At 34.4% G+C, this 27,580-nt stretch overlaps 1 protein-coding gene across 1 annotated transcript in view; it reads right to left on the minus strand.

Annotated features, from left to right (window-relative positions):
* Window positions 1–27,580, minus strand: part of Col11a1 (collagen type XI alpha 1 chain) — a 179,974-nt gene that overhangs the window by 77,828 nt on the left and 74,566 nt on the right. The window contains exons 21-36 of the mRNA XM_048352067.1: window positions 27,363–27,416; window positions 26,899–26,943; window positions 26,621–26,674; window positions 26,075–26,119; window positions 21,036–21,089; window positions 19,874–19,918; window positions 18,433–18,486; window positions 18,309–18,353; window positions 14,942–14,995; window positions 12,822–12,929; window positions 7,283–7,336; window positions 6,482–6,535; window positions 6,310–6,354; window positions 6,162–6,215; window positions 6,014–6,058; window positions 1,507–1,560 (exon numbers count right to left, since the gene is read on the minus strand). Of these exons, the coding sequence (XP_048208024.1) occupies window positions 1,507–1,560; window positions 6,014–6,058; window positions 6,162–6,215; window positions 6,310–6,354; window positions 6,482–6,535; window positions 7,283–7,336; window positions 12,822–12,929; window positions 14,942–14,995; window positions 18,309–18,353; window positions 18,433–18,486; window positions 19,874–19,918; window positions 21,036–21,089; window positions 26,075–26,119; window positions 26,621–26,674; window positions 26,899–26,943; window positions 27,363–27,416 (864 nt within the window). The remainder of the gene's footprint in view (window positions 1–1,506; window positions 1,561–6,013; window positions 6,059–6,161; window positions 6,216–6,309; window positions 6,355–6,481; window positions 6,536–7,282; window positions 7,337–12,821; window positions 12,930–14,941; window positions 14,996–18,308; window positions 18,354–18,432; window positions 18,487–19,873; window positions 19,919–21,035; window positions 21,090–26,074; window positions 26,120–26,620; window positions 26,675–26,898; window positions 26,944–27,362; window positions 27,417–27,580) is intronic.

Consider the following 27,580-nt stretch of genomic DNA (forward strand, 5'->3'; position numbering starts at 1 on the left):
AAATTATACTCCATTGTCTGCAGCTGTTTTGCAAAAATAAGAGATGGACCCAACACTTGATATGTAATTCAAGTTCGTATTTCAAGCTAATAGTTCACCAACATGCTTCCTACAAACATCAAATTTAGATAGTATTGTTTTAATCTTGTACAACAGCTCACAAACAATACAGTGAATCAAAAGAATGTTATTTGTTAAAACAAGGAGACATCCTTCTCCAGTTTTCCTTGGGTATATTTTATTTTATTTTATTTTTTTATTTATTTATTTTTTGGCCTGTCCTGGGCCTTGAACTCAGGGCCTGAGCACTGTCCCTGGCTTCTTCCCGCTCAAGGCTAGCACTCTGCCACTTGAGCCACAGCGCCGCTTCTGGCCGTTTTCTGTATATGTGGTGCTGGGGAATCGACCTTGGGTATATTTTAAATGTCTCACATGTTGCTGTACTGCAGGACTATCTTGCATTAAGAAGCTGAATAGATTGCAAATGAAAGAAGGAAAAGACAAGTAAAAGAGAACATCTTAACATCCAATATGATGCTATTTTCCCATGAACATGCACGTATAGAAAAAATATGCAACACTTAACTTTGTAAGGATCTGTAATGATGACATTCAAAAGAAGAAGATTTCCACGAGAAAATTTTATGAAAAAACTATTATTCAATAAGGGTTTTCCTTGTATTGTCTAACAATGCATTACACAGACAAAAACAATATAAATGAATGAATGGGTGGATGAACAAATGAATCTGAGTCACACGTAAATACCAGAATGTTAAAAGGAAAACTTGGGGAAATAGTAAATGAAGGAAGACATGAGACTTCCACTTAATGATAAACAATAAAAGTGAGTTTTATAAATAGTATTTGCTATTTGATAACAATTTTACTGTCTTAAATTATATTCATTGTAGTAGAGGAGTGGTTAAGAAGACAGATGGATAGATAGATAGATAGATAGATAGGATAGGATAGATAGACACCTTCCAGTTACTGGTATATTTCAAAAGAGTATTTAATATGAGATATTTAAGCCAGGTTCCAGTGTTTCATGCCTATAATCCTAGCTACTCAGGAGGCTGAGATCTGAGGGTAGCAGTTGAAAGCCAACCTGGGCAGGAAAGTGCACGAGACACTTATCTCCAATCAACCACCAGAAACCAGAAGTAACGCTATGGCTCAAGTGGTAGAACGTTGAGCTGAAGAGCCCAAGAACAGCACCCAGACCTAGAGTTCAAGCCCCAGGACAGAAAGAGAGAGAGAGAGAGAGAGAGAGAGAGAGAGAGAGAGAGAGAATGAGATATTTAAGGTAAATATATCTTACTCTTTTTAGATAAAATACAGGAAACGAACTTTGTACATTAAAAATATATTCTTTGACACTTTAAATAGCATTTTATCTTACTGAGATTTTACCAATCTTTACACCTAAAATCTATTTAAATTGTAAAGTGAACTCTCAGAAAACACTATCAAACAAAGAAAAAGAGAACCTGTGACACTTACAGGAGGGCCTTTGGGTCCTGAGAATCCAACTGGACCCTGAGGTCCTTGAGGGCCCTGAAAACAAACAATGAAAAACTAAGTGGAGAAAATTACCAACATTTTTTAAAAGCCATACTTTATAATGTGCAGATCATTGGTACAAACTAAATACAACCCAGTGTACAACTTCTACAGAGGAATAGAAAAGTGGCTATTCAACTTCACTGTCACTGATAATGGAAACATATTATGGCTGGATTTTTTTCACCTGATGGAATCCCCATCACATTACTCTCAACTTAGGAGTACTCTCGATATTTACAGCTCTTACAAACAGTGAATAGAATGTACATGGAAATGAAAAGTTTTACAGATTTGGTTTTTATTTAAACTTTAGATAAAAATATTCATGTAATATATTTCAATTCAATTCTATAGCACTCCAAAAGAAAAATGATCTCTAAAATTACCTCCATAAATATTCTGGCTCCAGCAACACATGACCCGAAGAAATGTATGCAATTATCTCAACAAGATCATAAAAGATGTTTCTAACTAGGCTAGCTATGTCGTAGCATTACGATTATTATTTGTCACTTGTGTGACTAATATATCAGCCATTTTTCTAGACAAGCTAAAAACAAAATTCATTGTGTAATTATTCTTATTAAGATTCAATTCAAATATACATATATTACTATTCCTATTTTATGTTAATTAGCTATATTATTCAACTCTCATTTACATTACTTTAAAATGCTTATAGTGGACTCTGTTACGATGATTGAAATGGTTGCAGAAAAAAGAATAGAAAAAGATAACCACACGTGTGCCCAAAACATAAGCCTTTGTCAAAGAAAGGTATGTAAAATGGATGCTAATATAAGTAAAATTTCCTAAATAACATAATTAGGATAGAATTTACTTATTTTCTAATTGGAAGTGAAATTTACTGTCATTGGTCTTTAACAGAATTTGCGTTTGACTTATTGCTTGATAAATTAATTAAGCCTGCATAAGGAAAATTGACATTACCATTTTTCAGCCAATTCTACTATAGAAAGCAACATAGTGTTTTTGATATTATCAGCATTTTATCCCAATTTCAAAAAGAACTTTGAAAGTTAAAGAAAATTAATGAGACATAAAATCATCAAAGCACTGGGGAAATTTTAAGAATTTATGTGTTAAAAATCTCACTAAACTAGAAAATACTGATTTTCAAAAGCTTATCATAAAAATTATAAACAATAATCTATTTTAATCATGAAATTTTAAGATAGAATGTTCTAAGTTTTGTGAATAGCTCTCTTTACCTAATTTCTTTTCCTTTTTTTTTTTTTTTTACCAGTCCTGGGCCTTGGACTCAGGGCCTGAGCACTGTCCCTGGCTTCTTTTTGCTCAAAGCTAGCACTCTGCCACTTGAGCCACAGCGCCACTTCTGGCCATTTTCTATGTTATGTGGTGCTGGGGAATCGAACCCAGGGCTTCATGTATACGAGGCAAGCGCTCTTGCCACTAAGCCACATTCCCAGCCCTTTACCTAATTTCTTAAATGCCCTTGTTTTATAAAACTTTCCTATGTTTCACATGGATTAAATTTCACTTTAATTCCTTTGAGGAAACAAATATAAATCTCTATGGAAGTAGATTTGGATTTTTATATTCCATAGAAAAATGTTCACAGTTCTTTAGTATTCATCAAAACATAGTGGTCCATACATACCTGCAATTACACTTTACTCAGTACCAGGTGCCTGTTCTCAATTGTACTATGAAAGTAATAAGTGGAAAATTCTAGATGTAAACAATGAATATGTTCTAAATTATGCCCCACTGTGATTAATATGATGAGATCTTATGCCACAGGGTTCAATGGAGCCCTAGATGTAACTCAGCCTCCACTCAGAATGTCCACAATGTATCTAACACCTACTTGTCAGCCACTCAGCAACCATCACAAGGGCTGACTTGGTACTGCTATGGTTGTGTTCAAGCACTGGTTATTTTACTTAATGATAACCTCAAAGCACAAGAGGAATAATATTATTAATTTTTAAGTAGTGTGCTACAGTTCTTCTGATTCATTATTGTTGTTCTTGTTAGCTGTCATTGTACCTAATTTATAATCTAAACTTGATCATAGGTGCATATGAATATGGAAAGGCATAGTTTATTACACAGTTCAGGTGGCTGTGTTCAGTGCCATCTGCTGTTTCCAGAACCCACTTTCAAGGAAAGAGGACTGCTCTAATCTACTTAGTATATGTATGTATAAAAACTCAATGTAAAGACTGTGTTGGAACCCAATTGAATCACCAGTGTCTAGTTAAAGTTGAATTGTAAGTAGATTGTGAAAATGTTTACAAGCTGCAAATCTTTCAAGGGTCTTATTTATTTCACAAATGACTCACTATTTAAATTCAAATTTATTTTTATATCTTCATTTTGATCTTTGGTTTGGTTTTGATTTCCTCAATTTGGCAAACTAAGGACAACTAAAAGCTATAACTGATACTTGAGCAAAAGACATAAATGTTTAACAAATCGGTAGTATGAGGGCTCATACTTAATGAGCAGAATTCCCTAAAGAATTTAGATAGCTATGTATGTATATATGCATGATGCATTCATGTCTATAGGTAGACAAATGATAAAAGTATACAAAATACATGTCATATATACAGTTCATTCTCAATATATTATTTAAGAATACAGTACATTTACATGGTCAAAAATAAGTGTCATATTCTCTAGTTGAATGGGACTACAAAATTTTCTACCTAACCTCCCTATTCATATATTTTGAGAAATATTATGTTGTGAAAATACTTATATCATTCTTTAACTGTGTGCTTAAGAACCTAAAATCATTAACAATATTCAAAAATGTTTGCCAGTAAATGAAGGCAAGTGGGCCATGTGATTTGGAGAGTATACAAGACAGGTTCTGGTTATAAAAAAAACAAACCCTGAAAATATGTACAAATGTTTATTGTGATTATATTTATAATAACCCTAACTTTCAAAGTGTTTTCACAATTACTAGTATTCAAGGTGTTGGACTACACAAATGTGCTCCACATTAAAGTTAATATCATAATATATTCCTTATATTCAATTTTAAGAAGACATTGATAAAATACACAAAAAAATGACATAGGAAGAAAACAATTACTATTTTAAATAAAATCTAAATAATACTGTATTTGCTTCATTCTTTTTTTTTTCTTTCCCATTCCAGGGGCTTGGATTCAAGGCCTGAGCACTGTCCCTGGCTTCTTTTTGCTCAAGGCTAGCACTCTGCCACTTGAGCCACAGCACCACTTCTGGCCGTTTTCTGTATATATGGTGCTGGGGAATTGAACCCAGGGCTTCATGTATACGAGGCAAGCACTCTTGCCACTAGGCCATATTTCCAGCCCCTGATTCATTCATTTTATTTAATTTAACTGTATCTTCCTATCAAAATGTGTTAAGCCATAAACATATCAAATATTTGTATTACTTATGACTTAAAAATATATGGGATGAATAGACTTAATTTAAGAATACTTTTTTGAGAATGAGAAACACTTTGTAGAAACTTTAATTTTGTTTAATAATGAGCTGAGGCCATAAAGATACTCTAATTAAATGTGTATTCTGTGTCTTAGCAAGTTATATTTTTGTCAACCAATAGAAACTCAGTTTTGGCTACTGCTTCTTACAAAAATGTACTTATGCCATTTTAAGTTTAACATAACAGAATATTTGCAATTTCCTGTTCATCAAACATTTTATGTTTCAAATACTTTAATAATATATGAAAGTACATAAAATGGCTTCATGATATTTAATTTATTTTAATAGAATATAAACAAAAGTTTCAAACTTCTTTGTATGTAATACAGATTTTAATATTGAAAATCCTTGGAAAAAAACATCTGGCTAGCAAAATGCTGCTTTTTGAAAAAAGAAAAGAAAAATCAAACAAAAGATGTGCTTACTCATTTGCATTTGGATTTATTTTACATCAATAGCAAGTCAATTTACTCTTTTTTTCGAATTACTGGAATAGATATTTTATCCTGACTTGAATGTGTATTGATTCTGGGTTAATGGCTGTAGTAGCTTGTATGTTACCAGCCTAATGTAATGTCACTTGCAAATCCTGGGCCAAATTGACTATTAGTAAAGACAAGAAGACAGAGGGTATGTGTAAAGGTACTTAAAACATATTTAAGATAAAAATTTTCACTAAGACCTGAACTTAAGAGTATTATCTTGGGCCAATTACACACAACATTCCTTTTATTTCTATAACAAAACACAGTGCATGTGACCGATTCAATTTTTTCACTGATGGAGGTTAAAAAAAATCAAAGAATAAGAATTTCTTAACACAAACTAGATTATGTGGATGAATGTGTGCATGCATTTGCATGTTTCCATAGTCTTCCCAGAAATTTAAATACACACACACACACACACACACACACACACACACACACACACACACAGAGATTTCCTCTTAGATATTACATACCCTTTCCCCTGGAGGGCCTGGAGGGCCATCTCCACCAGAAGTGCCCTGGCAACAAAAAAGGAGAGAAAATAAATGAGAACAAATGTGTTCCTCCAACTTCGGGAAGAGGCAATGAAGCAGACATCCAATGAGCCATTTGTCCAGGTACCTTCAGGCCGGGCTTCCCTGTAGGGCCTCTTGCTCCTCTGGAACCACGAGGACCCTGCAAATGAGAGCACAAGAGGGGTCTGATCTAAACACTACCTGAAAACTTTAAATCCCAAATGAAAGTCATTAAATTGAAACACAGTACCCACCGTTGGACCACGCTGACCCCGAGGGCCTGGTTTCCCAGCTACTCCCTGCCAAAAAACGGTGAAAACGCCATCAGTACTCAGTGGGTACACCACAATAGCCACTTTGTTCATGAGAGACGGGTGCTCATCCAGGGACATTTACACCAACTGCTTCAAAAAAAGTGAGTCTTACCCGTGCACCTTTCTCACCGTTGGCACCTGGAAATCCAGGAAATCCAGTGGACCCCTAAAAATAGTATTAAAAAATAAAATAAAACACTCCATATGAAAATTCAAATTTACAGATCATAGGCTGCCATTCTTTTGGAACGCAGTCACTGTGGCACAGCTGATATTAAATATAGATCCAAAAATACAAGTCAGTGTATATCTAAGTTTAGGATACCATAAAATACCTTTGACACATTTACAAACTTACAATGATATCTGAAATCCTGGAAGCACTGAAAAGCATGGATGGATTAAAAAATACATTTTTTAACTTTGAAAATAAAATAAGACAAATATATTAAATCGCATTATTAAATAGCAATTGCAGGCCATCACTATAGAATTCAAGATATGTTTTCTTCCACAGAAGGCCTATTCCAATTACAAGACAGTAGCTAACTGCCCTTCTCAAGATCCTCTTTCCCATTATGCTCTAATTCGAAATTGCCAGTATCTCTATGATCCCTCACTTTAAATGTCCACACACCCTATGTATGGCCCTTTTATTACACACAACACACATAAACATATATACACACATCTACAATAAACATATGTGCATAGGTTTAATGTTTAATATATAAATATTTTATATTTTATTTTAATATATAAATATTTTTTATTTTCAGTACTGAGGATCAGAGGGAAACTGTATTTTAATTCTCATTTTCTTTTCTATAAACTATAACAGAAGCCTAGGTGATTAATTTTAATGTTTTTCTAAAAAGTTAATAAACCATATAAAACAAATGAATCATTTTACCTTTGAACCTTGTCTTCCTGGATATCCTGGTAATCCTGGAACTCCAAGTTTTCCCTAAAATTAAAGAAAAAAAAATATGTATATATGTGTGTATACACACATATGTAAACACATGCTCCAAGTAGAACTGCTTTTGTTAATCTGAATCATTTTTAGATAGTTTTTAGACAACATTGTACAGGTGAAAGGAAGATTTCCAAGTATTCATGATAATATACTTTTGTTATTATTTTCACATGAAATGAAAATCATTGCCTGGGACACACTTCTAATGCTTTAATGTTGCTTAATAATCTCTGTTGGGAAAGGAAAATACCATTTTTAGAAACAGTACTCTGAACTAAAGATACTGCAATATACCTCTAAGACCTCCGAGATATAACGGTAATTAAAAAACAAATCCCAATCTCCATTATTTCATATCAGTTTATATAGATGGAAACATATTTAGATATAATGAGGACTATGTCATTGTTCCATTTTTTTTTTTTTTTTTGCCAGTCCTGGGCCTTGGACTCAGGGCCTGAGCACTGTCCCTGGCTTCTTCCCACTCAAGGCTAGCACTCTGCCACTTGAGCCACAGCGCCGCTTCTGGCCGTTTTCTGTATATGTGGTGGCTGGGGAATCGAACCTAGGGCCTCGTGTATCCGAGGCTGGCACTCTTGCCGCTAGGCTATATCCCCAGCCCCATTGTTCCATTTTTAAAGGTACGTATATGTAACTTTTCCTTATTAAGAATAAATAATATAATTAAGTATAAATAAGTATTAATTACATGGGTCCTAATAAATAATTTTTAAGTGAAAGGATGGACTTTATTTTTTAAAAAATGTCTTTTGAGGACTACAAATTACAAAGTAAAAGCAGATTACTACTAGGAAATCTAGTAAATACATTTTGCCTGTGCATGAAAACTTTATCAAAGTTATTCACTTAATAAATTCACCCCAGTCACAATGTTATCAATTAAAATTCTCTTAAGATATCGTATCTTTATTTCAAATTATATTACATGTTATTCCCTCAAGGTAAACTTTTAAGCACCAAACTCTCTAATGAATGGTACCTTCAAAGGGGCAATTTCCACTACGTCCCTGGACGGCATTATCCTAGGCTATTTATTTATTTTTATTTTTTTGCCAATTAAAAACCTTCAAAAAAATTTAGCATGCCTTTAACATGGAAATAGTTAGCTAGATTTCCCTCCATATTTACTACATTTATAGATAGATAACAAGAAGAGATGAAATTAAAAGGCAACCATTAAAATAAATGGATCCATTATTCAGAAGATAAATGGCAATGAGAGGGTATGTTAATAGCCAGGTGCTTGAGGCATTATTGAAAATGATAATAGAATGAAGCATGTCCAGGAAGACCAAGTGGGGATACATAGTTACATTGCACTTCATTCTTTACAAATATTCTAAACCAATAGGAAATACAAGTCATATTTAGATCCTCAATTAGAACATGCTGATCCTTAGCATTTAACAATTTTTACTGGCGTTTAATACCATATTCTTGTCTTTTGAACCCCAGGTGCCCTAGGTTGTTTGTTCTCTGGTTTTTATCCTCAGTGAAGGTGTAGAGAACAAGCTTGAGAAGTTTGAGAAATCATATGTGGCAGAAGTGATGGGAAGAAGAGAAAGTTGAGCTTTTTCCTGCTGAGAAACTTCTGCATTAAGTTTAAATCTTTCAGGCAAAGCAAATGGCTAGTCTTTTCATATAAGCATTTTCAAATATACATCAGAGAAGTCTTTATCAGTTAAAATATTTTATGCTCAGAATATACTTAAATTGATATGAAAGGACCTGTAAAGGATTGTAAGGAAATGACTGCTGTATTAAACACCTAATAAATAATTTTTCATAATAAATAGATATGTTGGACTGCAACCTCTTTGTACAACTAAGGATAATTTTTAAAAAACTAAGTTAACAAAAAATAAAAAAGAAATTCTGGTCAAGTGCCAGGAGCTCAGGCCTATAATCCTACTAGTAACAAGAAGGAGGCAGAGATCAGGAAGATTAAGGTTGGAGGACAGCATGGGCAAAAAGTTTACAAGACTTTATTGTAACCAATGGCTGAGAGTGGTGGTATGCATCCATTACCACAGCTACCTTCATGACTACAAACAAGAGGATCATGGTTCCAAGCCAACCCAGGCACAAAGTAAGTTACCGTAGCTTCTATTATTGATGATCTTCTTGAATCCCCTTTCTGTGGTGTACCTGCACTACCTCTGTATCTTATCTGAGTACATTGGAAACTGTGTATACTGGTATTAGAACTAGGAAACTGAAAGGGAATACCAAAATCGAGAGACACAGGGTAAAAAAGACAAATGACTACAAAAGCAATACTTGCAAAACTGTTTGGTGTAAATGAACTGAACAAATCATGGGAGGAAAGGGAAAGGGGTGGGGGGAGGGAAGGAATGAGGGAGGAGGTAACAAACAGTACAAGAAATGTATCCAATGCCTAAGGTATGAAACTGTAACCTCTCTATACATCAGTTTGACAATAAAAATTTTAGAAAAAGAAAACACTGGTATCCTGGCATATGTCTCTCGCCTCAGCTAGGGAAGCCCAAATAGAAGGATTGCACTCATTTAGACTGGCAAAAAAAGTAAGATCATATCTAAACAAATAACCAGAGGAATGAAGGCATGAACTAAGCAGTACAGAATTAGTCTAGCAAGCACAAAGCCCTAAGTCCAAACCCTAAAACTGACAAAGAAAAGGGAAAAAAAAAGAACAAGAAAGAAAAGGAAAAGAGGCAGGAAGGGAGGAAGGGAGGAATAGAGGGAGGGAGGGAGGGAGGGAGGGAGGGAGGGAGGGAGGGAGGGAGGGAGGGAAAATGAGGAGGGAGGGAGGAAGGGAAATAAACAAGAAAGAAGGAAAGGGCTGGGGATATAGCCTAGCGGCAAGAGTGCCTGCCTCGGATACACGAGGCCCTAGGTTCGATTCCCCAGCACCACATATACAGAAAACGGCCAGAAGTGGCGCTGTGGCTCAAGTGGCAGAGTGCTAGCCTTGAGCGGGAAGAAGCCAGGGACAGTGCTCAGGCCCTGAGTCCAAGGCCCAGGACTGGCAAAAAAAAAAAAAAAAAAAAAAAAAGAAAGAAAGAAAGAAGGAAAATAAAATGAAGAAGTTTTTAATTCTACTTTGAACAAAACTTGTTTACTTGTTCAAATATTAGATTAATCTTGGTTTATAAATTTACTGCCTGTGGAATGCTAGAAATATAAATGTTACTTTATGTGGAAATAGATCCTTGAAATGATACTTATATGCAATAGCACTTTGTTATTCTACTGTGAAGTTACCTCTCAATCTAAAATAGCTGGAATAACATGTAATTCAAAATCAGTTTTCATAAAAAATACTAAAATACTTAAAGTGTTATCCTAAAGAAATAGTCCTACAGAAGTTGTTACATGAGTAAAAATACAAATAGATAGATAAATAAATGAACTAAAGATATGTTTGTAATATTTTACTGTGTATTGTGTTCTGCAATAAAAGTATGCAAGAATATTTTTACAAAATTTTATGCCTTAAAATCTTAAACATTAATAAACATTGGTTTATCATCATATCCAATGAAGGATGAAATAAGAAAAGCTACTCCCACAAATACAAGTAGTACATGCAATGCTCAACTGAGTAGAACATAAAAAACATAAAAATTTTACTGGATGACGCACAGCAAGAAATTCAGACAATAGTTTATGACCTTGTTATAGACTGAGCAAAGGAGTTGTATGGTTATCTGATTAGTAAGGCACAGTTAAGCTATGTTCAGAAGCAAAATATGCCAACAAGCCCTAAGAATGATACTGACAATGACATGGCCTTGTGGATAGTAAGTTATCATAGCTTGTTCTATGTCATTGATGTCAAGCTTAATGAAATTCTCCGATTATAATCACCATGTTATCTATGTTCTGTTATAATAGCTACATTAGAATGTGTACTCATTTACTTTTGAAACAGTTTACAAAACATGTGGGCAGAAAAGTGTTTGCATTCTCAATATGGTGATAGATAACTTTAGTAACTGTATATTGATGAAATATGAAAGATGAAGACCAGTGGGCAGATGTGATTCCTAATGCCTGAGAATAGTGTGGGAAGGAAACAACAAGCAACAGTGTGGAGCTGGCAGCCAGGCTGTGAAGAGCAGAACAGGGGCAGTAAGAACAGGGGTGCAAGGCTTTGAGGGCCCATCTCCACTTCCCACCCCTCTGTGGAATGCTCATCACATCACAGATCTCAGCTTTTGCACTTGCGAACCTCTGGGAACTGTCACATCAGAAGACAAGAGGAAATTATTTTTTTTCTTATTTATTGTCAAAGTGATGTACAGAGAGGTTACAGTTTCATACTTAGGCCTTGGGTACATTTATTGTACTGTTTGTTACCTCCTCCCTCATTCCCCCCTCCCCCCTCCCCCTTTCCCATTCCCCTCATGAGTTGTTCAGTTGGTATACACCAAATGGTTTTGCAAGTATTGCTTTTGGGGTCCTTTCTCTTGTTATCCTTTGTCTCTCGATTTTGATATTCCCTTTTACTTCTCTAGTTCTCATACCAGTATATACAGTATCTAGTGTACTCAGATAAGATACAGTGATAGTCTCTATATAAAACCTATCATTATTTTTCTCCTGTGGTAGGGTTAGGATTAGGAAATGACAACTTTATTGAATAGCATGGAATTGCTTTATTTTATAGTATGCTCATTGTAATAAATAAAGTATGTTTAGAGAAATCATTTTAAATAAATCAGCAGCATATAACAATGACTTATCTCTTGCTTTAATGTCCAAATGGGATAATACTTATCATAGATCTAGTTTGTCTTTTTCCATTTTTCTTTCTAATGATAAACACTCACACACACAATTGCACATTATAGAAGGAAAGGTCTTAGAGTTGCTTAATATTTCATTTGAAGGTAAAGGTAAATCTTGTGAACATTTTCTACCTAACACATATGGTCCAGTGTGTCTCAAAGCTGTAAATACAAAACATCCATTCTGGTGTCGATGCTGAAATCTCTTAAAGGGATTTTAACATAAATACTATTTATTCCATGTTATGTTACTATGTAACATAAATGGACCTGAACGCAAATACTTATTAAAACACTACTTGAAATATGTTCATATTTAATTTTACAGAAAGGATATTTACAGACCAAGTACAATAAAGACAGTTCTTCATGGTACAAAACAATAAACAGAGCATCAGACCATTGGTTCTTTGATGCTCAGTCACACTCAGATTCTTAATATGTAATGTGGGAGCTTCAAGTCTGCCCACTCCCACATGACTGAGGATGCTGAGAAGACACAAGCCTGGGTAAAAATGCAACAGGTGCCCATTCCATGAGTGTATTCTCAGGAATACACGGACATGCTTCCAATATCACAGAAGCCTGTGATTTTTCTGGTGTCTGAGGTAAAAACCATTCTACAATGACACTAGAGTACTATCCAAAAAAGGACTTGAGAACTTCGTTTTACCAACCTTCTCCCCCACATGGCCAGAAGGACCAGGGTCTCCAGTTGGCCCAGCACGACCTTTGGGGCCTTCGGGACCATCTTCTCCTCTTGGACCTAGTTGACCAACTTCTCCCTGGAATGTAAAGTAGGAACATTCTCCTCATTGCAAGTGTAGTTGGATGTTTTGACAGGCAGAGATTTCAGATGATCAGAAAAATATTCTTGAAGTCTTACTTTTTATATATGTTTCATTCATGACCAAAAGAGGCCAAATGCTTGAAAGTATTTGGCTTCATCCAGCATTTAGTTACTGAATAAGAAACAGAATAACTTCTAATAGAATCTTACCACATATAAAATTAAGTTGTTTATTATGTTGTTGTCAGGAGCCAGGAAAAGATGATGAAGTGGAAAAAAAAGAAAAGGAGAAAAGGAAAAGGAGAAGTAAGCAAAAAGAAAGAAGAAAGTATGAAAGGAGATGAAAGATTATAAGGCAATTTGAAAACCATCATTTATTACACACAAAAATGATTAATTCTGACTTGGTGCTTACCTTTTATGTGGTAAGAACTAATAAGAAAGTTATTTTCTACCATTTGGAAAATAACTTTCTATATCACTTTAGGGAAATAAAGCTATCTCACAGCATGTCTCTTACAACATGTGTGTTAGGTATTATTATGAAAGTTACCAAATAAAGCTTCACAAGAAAGCACTTAGTTTTCTTTTGTTTTCTAAAACTCATTTCCAGATATATTTTATTCTTCAACTCTGAAATTGCAGACTACTCTAACAATGAATAAGCATGAAAATTGCTGACCTATTGTTTTGAGGATGCATGGTTCACTGTGTATGATCAAAATACAGGGAAAAAAACCTACCCAATTACTTATTTGAATTAAATTGATCAGCATTTTAAAAGCATCTAAGGAGGATAGTATTCAATGATTTATGATAAGTATGATATGGTAGAGTTTTGTTTCTATTAGCAATTGCAATCATAAGTACCTCAATCGAAACTCCAGTATTCCCCAAAGCAATATACATTTAATACATCTAACCCACTGAGATTCATAGCTAAACCAACTGTCCCTTAACCATGTTCAAAATATTTACAGTTGTTGAAAAGTATCTAACAAGAAGCCTATTTTATAAGAAAGTGTTGACTATGTGAGTTATCTGATATAATACTAAAACTGAGAAACAATGGTTATATGAAATGACTCTCATGAAGACAAAATAATCTTGAAGTCAGAAAATCAAGTTGGGGGTTATTTTTATATACATAAGAAGTATTCATAAAGACAGAGGAACTTTTACAGATTTTTTGATTTACAGAAATAGTGGAAAGGCTGGCATAAGGTAGATACAATCCTGGGATTTCTGAATTTTGATCTGCCTCGAGGATAGACGCATGAAGTGAGCTAATATCTGCCAACCCTGAGCAGCAGCTGAGAACAGAGATCTCAGTCACCATTTGATCCTGAGGTGAACTATTCATTCTCTAGAATGAACTACTGTTGCTAAGGTATATGCTTTAAATTCTGTGTGTGTGTGTGTGTGTGTGTGTGTGTGTGTGTGTGTGTGTTTCATACACTGATGCTGAGCCTTGAAATCAGGACTTCACACTTCCTCTTGCTTTTCTGTCTAATGCTGGTGGCTCTATCACTTGAGCCACAGCTTTATACTGGCTTTATATCTGGCTTTATACTGGTTAAGTGGAGACTAGAGTCTCTCAGACTTTCCTGTCATTTTGGCATCAAACTGTGACCCTCAAATGTCAGCTTCCTGAGTAGCTAAAATGACAAACATGAGCCATAATAGTCCAGCTTTTAAATGCATATTTAACTTACAATGTTTCCAATACCTTGGGCCTATTGAGCTGTTTATTGAAAGGAGAGAAGGACCTATATAAACACTTCAGTGTACAGTTGTGACTTATTTATGTAACTTCTAGAAAACCACTGGAACGCCACTATCTCCCCAAAATTGTAATGACTAATCTTCGCATAAATATTTAAATGACCAAATTCTTTAGTACTATCAAGATTTTATATAACCAGAGCTGGCTGTACTCAAAATAAGAAAAGATTTTGCAAATACATAGTTTCAATTTTAGATATCAGTGCAGATTATTTTACTCACTCTGTCACCTTTAAGACCCATGTCACCTTTGAATCCTGGAAAGCCATCTTCACCCTAAAATAACAATAAACAAACAAACAAAAATAGAATAAACAAGAGTTTAATCAGTCATTTGGCAGTATCTAAAATACGGCTACATAAGGTGTTATTTATTAGGGTAAAGTTATTTTAAGCCATAGGAAGCTAGTAGAAAACCTGCTTCCTTCTTTTCCATCTCTGTTTCCTTTCTTTCACCCCCAGATTCTTTCCTTGTCCCTGTACTATTGCTGTAAACTATGGAATTATTTACAAATATAGCCATGATAGCTTCTCTATCTCAAGGAGAAAATGATCTTTCTCTAATAATATTTATCTGATGTTACTTAAATAAAAAAGTAAATGCTTAAAATAACTTTAAATTCATTTTAGTGGATTACAAAACCTTAGCCAAGAAAATATTTTTACCATTAATTCACTAATTTATTCTTCAGTTTATTCTAATTTTCAAAATAAACTTTTAATAAATTTCTGTTTTTCACCTTGAGGCCTTGCATTTGGTAATATCATGAGAGTGGACATTTCTATTATATTCTAAGGCATACAATTTGCCTTTTTTTCCGCAAGTTAATTACAATGTCAGAAAGACAAAATATTTTTCCCAGAATGTCATGTCTTTCTTTGCACTTTCATACTTACCAGGGTCTTTTTATCTTTTTTTTTCATTTCTTTATTGTCAAAGTGATATACAGAGGGGTTGAAGTTTCATACGCAAGGCAGTGAGTACATTTCATTTCTTATCCAACTTGTTACCCACTCCCTCATTTTGCCCCACCTTCTCCCTCCCCATTTCCCTCTCCGCCTTGAGTTGTGCAGTTGGTTTACACCATATAGTTTTGTAAGTATTGCTATTGCCTTGGTTTGCCTTTTTATCATTTGTCTCTCAATTTTGATATTCCCTTTCTTTTCCCTAGATCCAATACATGTATATACAATAACCAGGGTATCAGTGATATTACAGTGATATCAGGGTTTAAACCATGGGAAAGAAAGACAAAAGAAAAAGGGCGTAATTTCAAGTAGTATGTTGAAAATAACAACAAATCATACTAAGTGAAGAAACCCAAAGAAAGATAGACTCTATGGCTTCCCTCATAGGGAATAATTAGTATATATCTAGGACTATCCTAACAGAAGAGCACAATAGCTCAATACCTATGTACATATGAACACATAAGATGACGCTAAGTGAAATGAACTCCAAATTATGGAAACAAGTGGTTTATCACTGTCTTTGTTATTTTCAGCTTGTTTTTAAATCATTCTTTTCTATTTTATTTTTCAGATAAATGCCTTCTAGGTCACCTTATACTCCATATTTCAAACTTTTCTCAGGTAAGGAATATGCAAATAGAATATTTTCTAGAGAGATTGTTCCTTTCGATATCACTTGTCCAGCAATGAAGCTGGAAACAGATACCTATTGGAAAAAAGAGCAAAATACTTAAGGCATTTCTATAAATATTTGTACTTTAACAATACTTAAGTATAATAATAATATTAACTTAACATAATAATACCTAAGTATTATTATAGTACAAATATTTAAATTAATATAGGTATGTATAGAGATACTTGCTATAATTCCCACTGAAATCAGAAAGCTTCAGGATCAACACTATTTTTTTAATTTCAAGAAAATATTAAATTCCTAAAAGATAATAAGTCGTATATTGGATAATATTAAGTGACCATGAACATTACTATTTTCCAAGCACTGCAAAGTGTTTTGACAATTTGGCTTTACCAATTATAACAAAAAAAATAGTAAAGCATTGGCTTTAATTGTGGTACCAGGGAGATGGAATGGGGAAATAGAGATTAGCATGATGGTGATGGTTCTGGTGGTGGTCAGACAAGAAGTGAATCAGAGAAGTTTTGATGGAGGATTGGTATTTTGCTTCCTCGAATAAAATGAATACAATATGCAGAATTTGAGGACAGAATTTAGAGACTGGGTATGAAAACCAAATGAGGCAGAGCAGACACACATACATTTTCATATCTATATATTGTCCAACACAACTCTCCAAATCTCAAAAGCTGATTAAGATTATTCCTTTAAAAGGCCTCATACTTCCAAACTGGTAAGGTTAAATATACTCTGCCCCTGCCCAAACCATTATCTAAACCTTTTATGCTTTTCCAGGCATTATGTCTTGAATTCCCCCTCCTTTCTCACACAAGACTGGGGATTGACTTCTAGAAAAAAAATAGAATTACTTTCATTTCCTTCACAACACACTTTTAAGTCCTGTCTCTTCTCTACATATCTTACTTTTTGTTCAAGTCTCGGCTTCTGCTCCTTCTGTCTAGGTTTTCCCTAACCTTAATTTTTTTTTTAATTCTAGTGTTTTTATTTTTTCTTGTGGGGGGGGTGGAAAGAAGGGAAGTACAGGGAGAGAGGAATGAGAACAGGTGACCTTCTGTTTGAATTTCTCTGAAGTACTGTCAACTGACGAGGGGCAGGCTCACCAGAGGGCACATCTTGCATTTATAACAGCATCCAGGCCTGTTCTGCTCAATGTCACAAGAAACTGTTTTCCCCTTGACACATGGTATGCGCCAGCGTGACGTGTGTGTGCACGCGCGCACTAACCTTAATTTTTTCCTCCTAAAATTGACCTATCCATATGTCTGCCCAAATATCCACTTATTATTGTAAAAGTATACCTTCTGGCACACATTACATAACAGAGTACTTTTGTTTCCATTTTTAAAAAAGTTAAAACTAAGAGACATAAACAACTTGAGTCTCTGGTAGCCAATACTCTCCTAACCTTCAAAACTATGATGATTAGTAAACACCTGATAAACACTTGAAAAACGCACAGTGATGTCAATTTTCACTACCCCTGCCTAGCTTCCATGTACTTCCCTCCTCATAACTCTTTCACTTTGTGTGTCACCTGGTGTTGCATGACTTCCCTTTCCTCCAATTGACTTAAAGACTTTCAATTTTCTATTTTACAATACATTTTGAGTTTGGAGGATTTGAGTATAGAATAAAGAAGAAATATTTCTCTGTCCAAACACTGTAAGCAAACCCATTCATGAGGTGATCTGTATGATTTATAAAAGTTAAACATGGGAACAAGACTAACTACATATACCACAAACCTTTGTTTCTGTCCTACAATTTAGCCTTTAGGATGCAAAAAGTTACTTTTTACACTGCGTCCAGAATACAGGCTACAAAACTAGCCTTCTACTGTCTGCTATGTAAATATTCACTCAGTATATTTCGGGAAGAAACTATAAGTTGAATACATTGCAATTTTAAATACTATAAAAAGAAGGAATTAAAATGGCCTAACAATGATAAGTGTACCTTTTCGCCTTTAGATCCCTTGAGACCTCTGACGCCATCTGCTCCCTATGGAAGAAATGGGAGTTGTAAGTGTCTAGGCATGTCATATTGTAACTGACTAAAGTGAAAATAGTTGACCATTTACCTTCACCCCTCGGGGACCAGGGTAGCCAACAGGACCTTGTGGACCAGGAGGACCCTGCAAAAAAGTTCATTTGCAATTTAGATATATGGCACATTGATAACACACTCATACAAATACAATAATTTTAACCCCATATGTTATTTATTTCCTACTATTGACATTTGATACTATGTCTTGGCTAGTTTATCATTTGTTGTTATAGCCAGTTGTGAGCAGAAAATCATGTGACTTGCATACCCACTCCCAAATGACTGCAGCATATACTCAAGCTAACATTAAGATCCCTACCCTGGGTTAGATGAGGTCTATGTCCCCAAATGGTTTATGAACTGGAGGCTCAGACTCCCTGGCGCAAAGCTGAGAGACATGGTGGGATCTTTGAAGGGTATAAGACTGGTAATAGGCGGCTGCTCATTGTGAGGGGCAGTTGTAATCTGCCCTTAGAAGAGGTTAATGCCGTGCTCAGCAGAACCCTGAAAGCAGGCAACTGGCGAAAAACCCTCAATCTCCTCGGGCTTCATCATTTGATCCCTTGGTCTCTTACACACTGCACTCATCTTATGAAAATGAACATTTTGTGATGCAGGGCAGGGTACCTCCCCAGAGGCCACACTGTGGGATTATACTCCCTTGGACAGTCAATCCCCAAAGTATAAGCTAAACAAACCCCTCTTCCTTATACTATACCTAGTATGCAACATTTAGTTATACAGTAGTAGTAAACACTTCAGTGCAGTAATGCAACTGATTCACTAGAGTGATGCAAATATCATTCTAATGAAACATTTACACAATTAATAATTTTAGGTACATTAACAACATTTAGATAATAACACGTTTTTGGTGAAAAATTCATTGTATTCAATGTCTGCCATAGATAACTATCATTTAAACAAAAGAATCAATATTTTCTAATAGAGAGTTCATAAGCATTTGTAGCATTCTCATCATTAAAAACACAGTAAATTTCCCATAACTGACTCCATTACCTAGTAGGTCTGGAAGAAATAAGGCATAACCTCGAATAACTTAGCACTTCAGTGCTATGTTTATAATACTAAAGTAGTGTAATCTAAACAAAAATGATCATACCATTACTGCAGTAATCCAAAATCATTCTAATATTGAAGTTTTTATTTTGATATCTCTTTGAGATACTTTGATAATTGTTGTCTTTAAAAATTGATATCCTCTTAGTTAAGTGTTTGAACAAATAACCCATAGATATAAAATAAGGGCTACATAAAGAATTTAATGATATTCAGTAATTCTTATTCAATCTCATTATTATAATTACAATTACAAATTATACATATGCTGAGCTTTTGCCTTGAGTATGAGAATAACATTTATAAAATGGAGAGGGTAGTTAACTTTGTAAATTTATTAACATAAAATTACACAAGTTGACAGACATTGAAACAAATACTTTGCCACCTACCAGAGCACCTTTTTCCCCAGACTGGCCTTCTTTTCCTGGATGACCCTATATGTAGCAAAGGCATATATTACTAAAATACAATGGATAGAGTAGATATTAGTATGAATTTCTTCCTCTATTTTTTTTGCTCAAATCTATTGAGGTTATTTTTTAACTTGTTTTCAGAAAATATTTTAAAGAATTGCTTCAGTGTTTTCAGCTCAAAATGGTACTGGAAAGTAATGTATTTAGAAAGACATATAATAGCTCTAGATTTGTTTGTATGTGTTTCATTAAATATGCAATGCTTTGAGTTAGTTTGGATAAAAATTTTTCATGTTCATGTAAGATAGTATGCATTCTTCATAAGCAACTCATTTCCATTTCAGGAGCATGTGTAAAGTATCTTATATGAAATATTTTTCATATTGGGGGCATGCATATCATCAAAAGGCAAGATGAGCATTTGGATGAGAAAGTAAACACATAGCAAGATGTTAATACTGATAGCATTACTGAGGTAGCATCAGTAAACCTACATAACTGCATTACAATTACACTCAAGCTGAAGGAGGATGAAGAATTTTGTATTGTGACTCTCACATATCTGACTACATAGATTGAAGAGGAAAAATTGCACAAAAAATTGCACAACTAACAATACTTTTTCAAAAACAAGGGCAAATATTTGTATGATTGACTTCCATGTATGCTGTGGTATTTCCACAGACTGAAATACTTTTATAAAATTTATGTAACGTTGTTTATGAACCTGTACAGTTTCATCTAGATTTAGCAAACAACTAAAAAGGAAGAGAGGATGAATAGATATTTTCTTAAAAATATCCAAATGAAAGGAAAAGTGTCGCCATTGAGCACATGTTGAAGAAATTGTGAATTGAATTCTATTTCTCCTTGGGATTCATGAATCATGAGGAAAAAAGAAACTGTGGGTTTCTGGAAGGTTCTATTCTCTCTCACCAGGATAAGTTTATCTAAAGGTCATTGTGGTGGGCTCACTAAAATTTTTGCAGTACAGACATGACATGATGGAACAGTGTTTTTAGAGAGATCAGGGTTTGGACAATGACATAATATCTTTTTATCATTTCTAAAACACACAATAAATCTACTTTTGAAGGCTCTAGATGAATATTCTCATGTGCAGGTAATTATTACTCACAGGTGGTCCATCAGCACCAGGAAGTCCAGCAAGCCCCAGTTTTCCTTGTGGTCCCTAGTCAAATACAAAAGAAGAATGTTTTTATCTTTAAAAAGAATATAACAGAGAGCTTCACATTACATATAAAATATACTACTGAACGCATGCTTAACCTGAAATAGTAGTTTTTATCTGCAAGTGATATATGCTATTTTTAACAATTTATGTAGAAGAACGGTAACGTAAAGATAAAATGAACACTGACTTTAATTTTGCCAATAATATTCTAGGTCTTAATCTGCTTATGTAGTCATAAATGTGTCCCTTTGAAATGAACATAGAATTTTAAAATCCCATAATAAATTGATTTGAGCTAAGAGTAAGCAATAAAATACATTAGAAATCAATTGACTTAAATATGCAATATGTTAATTATCAACAACCTTAATATATGCAAATTCTGATACAACCATGAACCTTGTAGTCATGTTTCAGGAAATGATGGACCACATAAGCGATTATGATTCCATGGGAGAACTCCAATACCTAAATGGAACCACAGCCATTTAATGTAATAGGACAACTCATTACTCAGGTGTGGATAGTTATTCTCCACAAACTATGCTTGCAGTTGCATAACAGTATTGCTTATATAATACATAGAAGACATAATTTTAGAGAAAGCTAGTAATTACTTGGGTATTTACTGTACTATAAATTTTATAATTCTTATAGAGTAAATTTGTACTTATTGAAAAGTTTACTGTGAATAACATGGCATATTATGCTGGCAGCAACTTCACACATATCCATTTACCACATCTGTGTGTGTGTGTGTGTGTGTGTGTGTGCTGGTACTGAAGCTTGAACTCAGTCTTATGCTCCCTACCTTTCTGGCTCATGGCTGGTAGTCTACCTTTGAGCCATGCTTCTAAGTCAGCATTTTCCTAGATAATTAAACACAGAATCTTGCAGACTTTTCTTCCTAGACTGGCATACAACCATGATGTACAGGTCTTAGCATCCTGAGTAGTTCAGATTAAAAGTGTGAGACATTAGCACCAGCATACCACATAACTTGATTGGAATAAGAGGCCATAAAAGTAGTTGAACAGTGTCTTCAAGGTTTGTGGGAGAATACATGTGATATTTGTATAATATTTATACAATGGCCTAATACATCTTTTTAAGGGACATGTGACTAAAATTCCATGGAAATAGTGAAGTCCCAGTTATTATTAAAATAACTTACTATTCATAGTAAATTGTTTTGTAATAGTTACTCATAGAATAGCATAACAATATGTATTTGATGCAAAATTAGAATAATATGCAAATCACAAACAGTAAAATATATTCATCTTATTTACTTATTTATTTTTTGCCAGTCTTGGACTCAGGCTTGGACTCAGGGCCTGGGCACTGTCCCTGGCTTCTGTTTGCTCAAGGCTAGCACTCTACCCTTTGAGCCATAGTGCCACTTCTGGCTTTTTCTGTGTATGTGGAGCTGCAGAATCGAACCCAGGGCTTCATGCATTCTAGGCAAGCACTTTGCCACTAAGGCACATTCCCAGCTACTCCCTTCTTAGCCACATAGAGTTTGAGTGTCATTTAACTCAGCCCTTACTAAGTTTGGAACATGGTAAATACCACTATTGAAAGAAGAAAACCCTCTCTTTATAGAAAAGTAGCCATTTTTCTGACAGTATTAATGTTATTTACTTCCAGTTATTATTGTTTGCTGGCCAAATGATTAGCCATGACTGAGAAATAATTGAAAAGGCAGGGATACCTCAATGAGCTCAAATACTGAGCATAATTTAGAGTATTTCCATTCTCAGAGAGGAATCAGAATGAACATTATGCATGTATACTGCCATGCTGCAGAGTTGTAGAGAAAAATACTAAGTCACTACCAATGACACACATTAAAAATAAACTTCAAATGGGAAATTTAGATTTTTGCAGCTGAAATTAACTGCCTATCATTCAATGGACCTAAGTTTTCCATTCCTTTCATCAGTCTGCAAAGTCATACTCAGGTCAAGTAATTGAACATGGGGTGATTAATAATTATTGCAAAACACTACGTCTTTCATGGGACAATTTTGTCATAGAAATTACCTTTTACTTTTATGACACTGGACTTTTGTCTTCAAAACAGAACCATGCAGAAATACAGGACTAGTCATGCAATATTTCTATGACATTGACTTGGTGAGCAATAAAAAGACATGGATTTTTTTTGTTTTGTAATATATTTGAGAGTAATCTAGAAATATTGAAACTCTTGTAAGATGATTTCTCCATAAAACTGAAATCAATCCATCTCTTTGAGAATGAGTTCTATGGCAGCACATTATTTTTAAATGCTTTTCAACTTCTTGCTGTTTCTCAGGAGAGGTGAGAATAAAAATGAATATATGTCATATGTTTTAGTTTTTAATAAAAGAGTTAAATGTGTGGAAAGTTTCAATGCACAGTGTTATGCAATTTATATGCCTTTAGCCAATTTGTCTCAACAAATCCCATGAAATAACAGCATCTCTATGTGAGACGTCCAGTTTGAATGAATCCAGACCCACACCCTTGTCTTCAAAGTCTCACCCCTTAACAGGCATTTATTTTGTGTCTTGAAGTTTCACACTAAGCTTACATGATGACCATTTGTTGTGTGAAAAGCACAATAATAAATGAAAGATATGAATTTGGAGTCACATAACATAGGATGTTAGAAATGTTAGAAAAAATATAGTTGGCTTATCCAGTTTAAATCATTAACTTAACCTTTAGGAGATATTTTATCACAAATAAAATAGAATCTGAGCTGCAATGTCAAACAAAACATGTAACCTTCTTGAGCTACACATATATAGTATTGATCCTATTATCTTTAAATGTTATATAATACTATGAAATAGTTAAAATTACCTTTACTGCTTTTTTAAAAAACAAAATTTGACTCAGAATAAATAGATCAAAGTACATAAGAAAAACAAAATAATATTTACTTTATAATATAGGTTTAATGAGATTAAATTATTTTCTCTCATATTATTGAGCTCCTTTTGTTTTTGATTGGATAAGATTGCCTTGAATGCACAAGCTGAATGTATTCAGTCAGAAGCAACATTTGTTGACATAAGACACTCATGGATTAAACCCTGTATTTCACTATTGATCAGAAAAAGAAATTCAAATATATCAATGTTACCTAAAAGTAAATCTTCCTTCCCCTCTTCCCACTTTAGGATTTAAATTCAGGAACTGGGTACTCTAGGATTATATGCATGGGTTAGCAAATTCTTTATACTCCAGCATATACAGGAAAAATACTATATTACAAAATTTAGGTTGTGTGTTTTGTGTGTAATTTTACACTGAATATAACATAAATATAAGTATATATGCTCATGAGCATATTGATACCCTAAATTACACATTTATACTACATATATTATATGTACTCAAAAGTCAATTTTAGTGTGCATCTCACTGTCAGAGCATGAGCCTAAAGGTTTAGAATTATCTTTAGAACCTAAGGTCTACAATTATTGGACATATTCCAATTCAACAGGCTTACTGCAATGATACAGAAATCATTCCCCAAAAGAAAGTATTTCAATGATCAATTCAATAACTCTTTAACCTCATAAAATATGTAACCTAATTAGAATATTACTCACAGTATGGGTAGAAATGTAACAGGAAGTTATGCAAATGGCTATGAAAAATACACAGGATAACCATGGATGAGGGAAATGCAAATTGAATCCACAGTGTAATACCATTTCACACTAACAAGAATTATCATAAGACAGACACTAAGAAGTATGAATGTGGCCAGAAGAAACTGCCTCGGTGGAGAAAGGAAAAGAATGGCACCACCACTTGGGATAACAGTCTATGCACTTCTCAAAATGTGAAACATGCATTTTTCCCTATGATTAGCACTTCTAAGAACCTACCAAAAGAAATAAAATATGACTATGAAAATACGAGAATACAAATATTAACAACATTGCCATTTTCTAATTAATGGCTAAAAAGTATCAAATTCCTGTCTTCCATAACTTCTCAGATAGTGAACAGAACTTTGAATGTAGCATATTTAGGCTAACAGAAAAGAGTAAACATGGACAGATGTTCCAACGTATAAAAATAAAAGAAGGATATTAAAGTCCTTCTTTATACTTCATCATTGACTAAAGTCATTGATTAAACCCATTTATACATTCACAGAAAATCTGCAGAAATGATATATGACACAGACTGCAAATTAGTTGTTGTTTTATTCTTGGGGCTATAAATGGCAAATGAGAGCAAGGATTCCTTCTTTCTAAAGTGATGTAAATATTCCAAAAATGTGCATGGTGGTAGGACTAGAAATACAGTGAAAACCATTTAAGAGAAGTGAATTCTTGTGAATATATTAATAATAAAAATAATAAAACAAAATAAATTGGTATGTTAATGGAAAAAACTAAAGCAAGAGAAAAGAGCATTAGAGAAAGATGGGTAACAACTCTGTTTTAAATTTAACAGGAAATGCTAGTCCCAGAATATGAAATAGCACGCTGAGAAAAAGACATCTCTCTAATTAGAGATGTATTCTTCTTTTAATCCACATTATACGTACATCATCTATCATCATGCACAAGACATGATGGCAATGAGAAATTCACAATTTTCCCTCAGTCAGATCTTTGAACAAATTCTTTGTTGCAAGTCAGCATAGTCACTTTTTTTTAACAAAAAGAAAGGAAGAGGTAAAATAAAGGATAAAATATCCAACCATATCATTAAGTTTCTAAAATTACTAGCCCTAAACATGTTACAATGAAAGCTCGTTAAATGTTAACCCTGCAAAATTTGATCATTAGCAGGTTAAAGATGTACCAATGAATGTTATCTACACCATATTCTCCTGTTTTAACTTCAGATTGCCTGATGTTTATGTGTTCTGATATTTAGATATCTTAATAAGGACAGAAGACAAAACCTACACCTCCCCAGGCAGGTCGCCCTTGTTTGTGCTCCGGCAGTTATTAGTAACTTACTTTTTCTCCAGGAGGACCAATTGGGCCTTGTGGACCAGGAAGACCCTGTTTTAACAGAATTTATTTCATGTTAGCAATCACATCACAAGAATATATTTTTAAAGTTAATTGTTACTCTATTATTGAACATGAAAAGATGTACAAGAGTATATGAACATACACATATAGACATTTACTCAGAAATACATACATATACCTACCTACACCCACCCATCCACATCCCTTACTCTTTCCAGAGACTGCAGAATACCATGCATTTTACAGAAGCTACTCTTTTTGCAAAGGAACTGGTATGAGATTCTATTTAAAGATTTTTACATGTGTGGCTATTCATTCTGTCATGCTGAATGACTCATTTTTCTTTTGGAAGAAAGGGGGGGGATGTCTCTCTGAAAGTTTGCTAAATTAAAGAAAAAAGAATGGATATGAAATATCTTCCTATATGCACGTTTACAACATTCTAGTTGGTCTGTGCTATAAAAGGTTGCATTGTACATTCTCCTTGATAAAAAACACCTCTTACCCCATCCGCCCACAGAAACTTACTTGTGGTCCTGGATTTCCTTGCTGGCCAGGAGGTCCAGGCTCTCCCTGTGGACCCTGCCATACAGAAAATACACAGCCTTAATTAAAGTTTAATGTAAAACACTTTTCCCTTGCTAACTGAAAAGTAATCTCCCACAGCAGATTTTGCTCAAGAGAATCTGGAAAATATTGCAAAAGAGGAAAGCTAGCAGTAGCTTTAGAAAAGTTTATTTTACATGTAGCAACAAAACTGTTTCATTCTGAGATGGGTGAGATACTTAAGGGTGCTTGTTACATACCATGTTGCCTTTGGGTCCTGGAGGACCATCTATGCCTGCAATACCCTGCAATGAAGAAAATGATACACATGGATGTTAATTTTTACATCTCACATGGAAAGTAAAAGGGCCTGCCACTCACCAGCCTAAGGTGACTAAAACACATTTCCATGATTATAATAATTAATGATTTAGGATTTAAGGGAAATGAGAGCTATAGTCTATTCAAGTCTATATTACAGATGATCTAGCATGGCTTTCCACTGTGTTCTGGATAGTTATGAAAACTGTAAAACAGATAAATTAAAGAAACACACAGGAGGACAGGGAGAGAGAATACTGGTCAGATAAGACACATTCATAGCACTTAGAAGAAGGAGGCAGTTAACTCTTAGGCTTGTGCTAAGAGAGGTACAATGGTCTCTCAGAATAGTTTGGCCATTAATTTCCTGTAAAAACTCCAGCCTATTTCCAGCCATACTTACAGGCTGCCCTGTAGGGCCTGGAGTTCCCCGTGGTCCCAGCAAACCTCGTGGGCCCTGACAGGGAAAAGAAAATGTTCTCCAAACATGGCTCTCACATTGCAACACCATCTCAGATAACATTTAGAATGAAAGTATTTACTCATTCACCCTTAATATACTGAACAATGTTTAAAATACCATTTTCCCCTGCCCCCCGAAGAAACATGAATACATAGTGT

This window comes from Perognathus longimembris, chromosome 7, assembly GCF_023159225.1.
Source record: "Perognathus longimembris pacificus isolate PPM17 chromosome 7, ASM2315922v1, whole genome shotgun sequence".
Taxonomy (NCBI): Eukaryota; Metazoa; Chordata; class Mammalia; order Rodentia; family Heteromyidae; genus Perognathus; species Perognathus longimembris.